This window comes from Microtus ochrogaster, unplaced genomic scaffold (assembly GCF_000317375.1).
Source record: "Microtus ochrogaster isolate Prairie Vole_2 unplaced genomic scaffold, MicOch1.0 UNK31, whole genome shotgun sequence".
In the NCBI taxonomy this organism is placed as follows: domain Eukaryota; kingdom Metazoa; phylum Chordata; class Mammalia; order Rodentia; family Cricetidae; genus Microtus; species Microtus ochrogaster.
Window position 1 is genome coordinate 533815 of NW_004949129.1, and position 6592 is coordinate 540406.

Below are 6592 nucleotides of genomic sequence, written 5' to 3' on the forward strand. Positions count from 1 at the left end.
ATGCTGCTACCAAGAAGCCATGCTTAACTCTGTTCTTTTTGTGTCTAGAATTTCTTTTGCAAACTCTCTCAGGTTTAAAGTGGATTAGTTATCCATGCTGGTGCCATTTGTTGACAGTTGATTTTGTCCTGCCCAGTCCTACAGTCAGTCAGTCTGACAGAAACTCACAGAGGCTTACATTATTTATATACTGCTTAGTCCAGTAGTTCAGGCTTCCTATTAACTAATTCTTACATCTTAAATTAGCCCATTATTCTTAGCTATGCTTGCTGCATGGTTTGCTATCTTTTATCAGTGAGGCATTCTCATCTTACTTCCTCTTCATCTGGCTTCCTCATTGTCGACTGCAGACTGACTCCTCTTGCCAAAATTTCCTGTTCTTGTCACCCTACCTCTACTTCCTGCCTGGTTGCCCCACCTGTACTTCCTGGCTACTGGCCAATCAGCGTTTTATTAAAACACAAGTTAAAAATCTTTACAAAGTTCAAGACTATTGTTCCACAGCATGTCTGAGAATTTAGTATATAATGTTGTGGCTTGTAGATTTTAACATTAGTCTTTGCATTTTTAAGCCTGAACAGCAGAATCAACTATCCTATTTACACCATTCACATCAGGTTCATCTCCACTGTTTGACGTTCACACATTGACCAGTGTCACCTTTTTAACCACCAGTCAGTTTCATGAGTGTCAATTCGAAGTTCTTGAATTGCATGCTTTTGTAGACTTTCTTGGTCAAGAGAGTAGCAAACTATTTTCACAGGTTACCTCAGGTTATTTGCAGGAAGAAGTGAAGGAGTAGCACTCCTCTGTTTGTGGAAGATCCTCCCACATCATATGTCAATCCTATAGTCAAGAAGTCAGTCATGCAACCCAAGCATCCATCAAACATAAATGGATGAAAATGTACAACAGAAAGACCACTTCTCTGGGATTCCACTCAAATGACATGTCTGAAAGTAGGAGTCAGGGAAGAAAGAACCAAGAAGTTTCTTTCAGGGTATGGGGTAAGGTACATGGGGAGTGGATAGACATTTGCTGTTTGCTTCCAATTGTTCCAGAGATCTAAAGGATGGTGTGTGTGTGTGTGTGTGTGTGTGTGTGTGTGTGTGTGTGTGTGTTACAGTTCTGTTCTCTGAGCCAAAGAATCACCACTTGGATAATTCTTCTGTGGCCCTTTCGAAGAGTTTCTCCCAGCTGGGCTTAGTTACTCTTTACATCCCTCACAGAGAGATGCCACACTTGAGTGTCCAACTATTCCCTGACATGAGTTGTATGCAACTCTGCTTTAACTGTAAGAGTAGGGATTATATCATCTAGATCAGCAAAGACTAGATGTGCGAATCCTACTCTGTAGGTTTGCGAAAGACATCAACTGTAGTAATAGGAGCGGTAGGCTGAGTCCCCAGCACCCCAGCCAACTGGCTAGCTTATGCCCCGAAATAATTACACGGACACTGTATTCTTTTAATCACTGCTTGGCCCATTTCTATCTAGCCTCTTCTAAGCAAACTCTCACACCTGGAATAGTCCATCTCTAATAATCTGCTGTAGCCCACAAGGTGGCTTACCAGGGAGATTCTAGCCTACGTCCATCCTGGGTCGGAGCTTCATCACATGTGTCTCGGAGAGCAGAGCTATCCCCGCGTCCGCCCAGGAGAGGGGAGCATGGCATCTCTGAGCTCACTTCCTCTTCCTCCCAGCGTTCTGTTCTGTTTACTCCTCCCACCTATGTTTTAACCTATGAGGGCCAGCCAAGCAGTTTCTTTATTGCTTAACCAATGAAATCAACAGATTGATATATGACACTTCCACATCAATCAACCCTGCTAGGGAAAGACATTGCAATATAGCATTATCAGGGAGACACAACCTCATTCCTGTAAGCAGTCCCTCATTTGTACTGTGTAAGGGAGTCCAAAAAACATTGACTTCTCAGAGGCAACTTTGGTAGAATCCTGCTTTGGTTTGTTGATAGAAGATTAGGAGGAGCAGATGCTGTTTCTGTCTCCTGTTGGGATGGATTTTTATAACTTTTTTTGTGCTTACGTGTGTGTGTGTGTGTGTGTGTGTGTGTGTGTGTGAAAGAGAGAGAGAAAGACAGAGACAGAGAGAGAAAGAGAAGGAAAGAAAAAGACCTTTATTTATAGGAGAAAAATGTCTTTGGAATATATGATAAAGTATCAAGTGATTTATCAAAGGGTAATAATGACAGACATGGAATAAATAACAGTCCAGAATTTTTATTGAATGTTCATACATTTTTGATATTATATAAAGTTTCATTTTCCGTTGTTCAGAGGAGAAGATGAAGATCCAGAATCAGAGGAGAAGCTGTGGACTAGACTCCTTACAGAGAGAAAAGGAGAGTGAGAGTGAGTGGAGTCCATCAAGGTGACTGATAGGCCTCAAAGTATGATGGGAGCTTCTGTCCAAAAAGACTGGTGAGACACAAGGACAGTTGTCCAGGCATTGTTCAGTTGGAAAATTGAAGAGCAGTAGGCCTGGTAGCAGCTGGACTCACAGCAGCAGGGTTGGAAGCACCAGCTGGTCACATGAGTTGGTTTACATCAGGTGGTCTAGCAGCAGGTGTTTTCACAGCAGGCTGGGCAGCAGCAGGGCTGGCAGCAGCAGGGCTCAGAGCAGCAGGGCTCACAGCAGCAGGGCTCAGAGCAGCAGGGCTCACAGCAGCAGGACTCACAGCAGCAGGGTTGGCAGTAGCAGATTTCACAACAGCTGGGTTGGCAGCAGGGTGTGCAGCAATAGCTGGCCACACAGGTTGGCTTACAGCAGGTGGTCTTGCAGCAGGTGGTCTCACAGCAGCTCGGTTGGCAGCAGGGTGCACAGCAGCAGCTGGTCACATAGGTTGGCTTACAACATATGGTCTTACAGCAGGTTGTCTTAGAGCAGCTTGGCTGGAAGCAGCTAGTCACACAAGTTGGTTTACAACAGGTGGTTGTGCAGCAGGTGGTTTTGCAACAGCTGGGCTTGCAGCAGGGCTGGCAGCAGCTGGTCACACAGGTTGGGTTACAACAGGTGGTCTTGCAGCAGGTGGTTTCACAGCAGCTGGGCTTGCAGCAGGGCTGACAACAGCTGGTCACACAGGTTGGCTTACAACAGGTGGTTGTACAACAGGTGGTTTTGCAACAAGGCTGGCAGCAGCTGGTAATACAGGTTGGCTCACAGCAGGTGGTCTTGCAGCAGGGCTGACAGCAGCTGGTCACACAGGTTGGCTTACAACAGGTGGTCGTGCAGCAGGTGGTTTTACAACAGCTGGGCTTGCAACAGGGCTGGCAGCAGCTTGTCACATAGGTTGGCTTACAACAGGTGGTCTTGCAGCAGGTGGTTTCACAGCAGCTGGGTTGGCAGCAGGGTGCACAGCAGCAGCTGGTCACACAGGTTGGCTTACAACATATGGTCTTGCAGCAGGTGGTTTTAGAGCAGCTTGGCTGGCAGCAGCTAGTCACACAAGTTGGTTTACAACAGGTGGTTGTGCAGCAGGTGGTTTTGCAACAGCTGGGCTTGCAGCAGGGCTGACAGCAACTGGTCACACAGGTGGGCTTACAGCAGGTGGTCTTGCAGCAGGTGGTCTCACAGCAGCTGGGCTTGCAGCATGGCTGGCAGCAGCTTGTCACACAGGTTGGCTTACAGCAGATTGTTGTGCAGCAGGAAGGCTGGCAGCAAGGCAAGCAGCAGGAGTTGGTCATGGTGTCAGGTGTGGTTGGAGGGTTCCTGTCAACAGGTGAGGTTTTTACAATATGATGGGGTCTTGCATTTTGGACCTTTTATATGTCAGGCCTTCAAGGCTTGAACCAATCAGTAAGACTTTTTCCTTGATGTTGTTTACACCATTTTTCATATTCAGTACATGTTTCATAAGGAAGTGCTGCTCAATGTTATGCATCATTGGAAAGATTAATCTGATTCTTCCTCCAGAATAACTATAGGAACTCTTTCAATAAACAGGAGGGTATTGGTCTATCAGTCTTCTTGTATCCTTGGTCATCATCTGATCACGTGGTAACCCTTCATGTCATGGGAGCATCAGAGTATCTGTTTGTGTTCACATTGTCTGTTCTTTGTGGTGGGATTTTTCATTGGGCTGACAGCTCATGAAAACCAACATGGAAACTTACTGCTGAGTATGAAAGCTTGGCCTTATCCTAGACTTGTTTCTAGCTCACTCTTATAACTTAAATTAATCTATTTTTATTAATCTACGTGCTGTCACATGGCTTATGGCTTTTAGGACTGTTCCTTCAAGTTCTGCTTCCTCCGTATCTCGCTGGCAACACTTGCACTTCTTCTCTGAGTCCATCTCTCCCCCGAAGTTCTGCCTAAATTTTTCTGGCTTGCTATTCATCATTCAGATCTTTATAAAACAACCGCATGACATGTCTTCACACAGTGTAATTTAATATTCTGCAACAGTCCTCATTTTATATAGTATGTGCATGATGGTGCTATGTTTACAGGGGTGGAGTGGCTGAGTGTCTGTACTCTTATACATAATTTCTCACATCAGCTTAGCCCAGATATGTCTTTCTTTACCTATCTTTCACCTGTGTGTTTCAGAAGCATTAGGGGTATACCTATATGGCACAGTATGTTTCTTATGAGGCTAGACTATAGATATGAGATGGAAGTGTAATTCATGAGCATAAGAAGATATCAAACTGTGTGTCTTTCTGTGTGTATGTGTGTGTGTGTGTGCACACACATGTGTGAGTGTAATGGTCTTGATATTTCCTGCCCTGAGGGGCTCACCAGGAGAATCATGCTTAGATTTCTGTCACATAACAGTTCAACAGAGGCAAGCACAGGTAAGAAGGTAACTGCTGACAGACAGTAGATTCAGGGCTATTAGTTTCGTGTTCTTTTACTGTCTTTTTGTCTTTTTCCTTCTGCCTGCCTGCATGTCCTTCTGTCCTACTATCTCAGTATGCCACCCCTTCTTTATTTTCTTCCTCTATTGCTTTTCTCTGTGTGTAGTGATGGATTTAAGATAAGTTGAAATGAAGCAAGTAGACAAGCACATTTTTGTGTGTGCAACTATGTGGATTATTGATTATTTGATTCTTTTTGAAACTCTCATTCCTTTTTATATTTTTCACCATACTTCATGCATAATAATAAAATATGCATATTAAATAACACTGTAAGAGAATGATGTTTGTTATATTGTTTTACACAATAGAAAATAGCTATGTGGTGGTGGTATATGGTTTATTTCCAACACTAGAGACTGAGGCATGGGGTATTATTTTGAATTGGATGGCAACCTGGTTTACAGAGCTAGTTCCAGGAAAGGTAGGCATACACAGAGAAATGCTGTCTAGAGAAACTAAAAGAAAAAGAAATAAATACAGGAAATAATTTCAGGGTAAAGGGCCTTCTTTAACCTCTGAATATCTTTATGAAAAAGATTGTGACCTCTTCCTCCCTGTGCGTAGAGCACTTTGGTCTCCCTGTCAGCATATTGCCCTCTGTACACTCTCTGCTGCATCACTCAGGTCTGCTTTGCTCCCCTGTTATGTTAGTGTCATTTATTTCTTTTTTTTCATGTGCAGTCCTTGCCATTTTTGTCCTATTTATTTCACCTAATATGGTATCCCCATTTCTAATGCTTGAGTGCAAATCCAGATATTATGTTCTTTAAAGCTGAAAAATTTCAATCATTTATGTAGTAAACATTTCACCAAATTTTTAAAGTTATCAATGGTTTCTGTGGCTGATTTTACAACCAGACTAAAGCAATAGTTGCTTGACAGCCATGGTGGCAGACATTTCTCCATTGTATATCGACCTAGGTGTCTCTATGTCTACACAGAGGCATAATATAACTGGATCATGTGACAGTTTTATTTTGAGCTCTTTGAGGAAACCCAATCCATAAGTGAAACAATGATTTGAATATCTCAAAAATATAGTACAAATGTCCTATTAATGCATAAAAAAACAACATAAGTAGTATTATGGAAATAAAACTCAAAACTACCTATGAAATTCCATCTCTCCCCACTCAGGAAGGCTGCCATCAAGGAAAACAACAGTAAATGCTTAGAAATAGAGAAGAAAGAAAAGACTTGTTTAAATATTGATGAAAATATGCATATTAGCATAATACACATGGAAAGCAGTTTGGAGTTTCCTCAAAGTTGAGTCAGGAAGTCTCTCTTAAAGAGCTGTGCCTCTGCTTGCCAACAGGAAACATAATACCAGGAAGCTGTGCTAGACTCTGTTTTTTGGTCTGTCTAGAATCCTTCTTAAAAAAGCTTTCTCAGGCTTTATGTCAAAATTCTTGCCAAAGGTTTGGACACCATTTGTAGAAAGAAGTTTCTGTCCTGACCTATCCCACAACCATTCAGTCTCAAAGAAATACACAGAGGCTTATATTAATTATAAATTGTTTGGCCTATTAGCTCATGCTTATTACTAACTAGCTCTTACAACTTAAATTCACCCATAATTCTTTTTTTTTCTTTTATTTTTTTTTATTGAGAAAAGGAAAAAAAACAAGTTTCCACCTCCTCCCAACCTCCCATTTCCCTCCCCCTCCTCCCACCCTTCCCCCACTCCTCCAACCCTTCTC

General features: G+C 42.7%; 1 protein-coding gene across 1 annotated transcript; it reads right to left on the bottom strand.

The window, feature by feature from the left end:
* Positions 1-2579: 2579 nt before the first annotated feature.
* Positions 2580-3707, bottom strand: LOC101982552 (keratin-associated protein 9-1-like). The gene is made up of 2 exons (XM_026789817.1): positions 2934-3707; positions 2580-2870 (listed from the first exon to the last, which is right to left on the bottom strand). Exons 1-2 carry the CDS (start codon positions 3705-3707, stop codon positions 2580-2582), a joined length of 1065 nt encoding a protein of 354 aa, XP_026645618.1.
* Positions 3708-6592: the final 2885 nt, after the last annotated feature.

Bases quoted from the DNA above. Each gene is read 5' to 3' on its own strand.
- LOC101982552 (XM_026789817.1), bottom strand. From the start codon at position 3,707: ATGACCAACTCCTGCTGCTTGCCTTGCTGCCAGCCTTCCTGCTGCACA. The intron at 2,871-2,933 runs GTGACTAGCTGC...ATATGTTGTAAG, and splicing joins CCTGTTGTAAACCAACTTGT to CCAACCTATGTGACCAGCTG.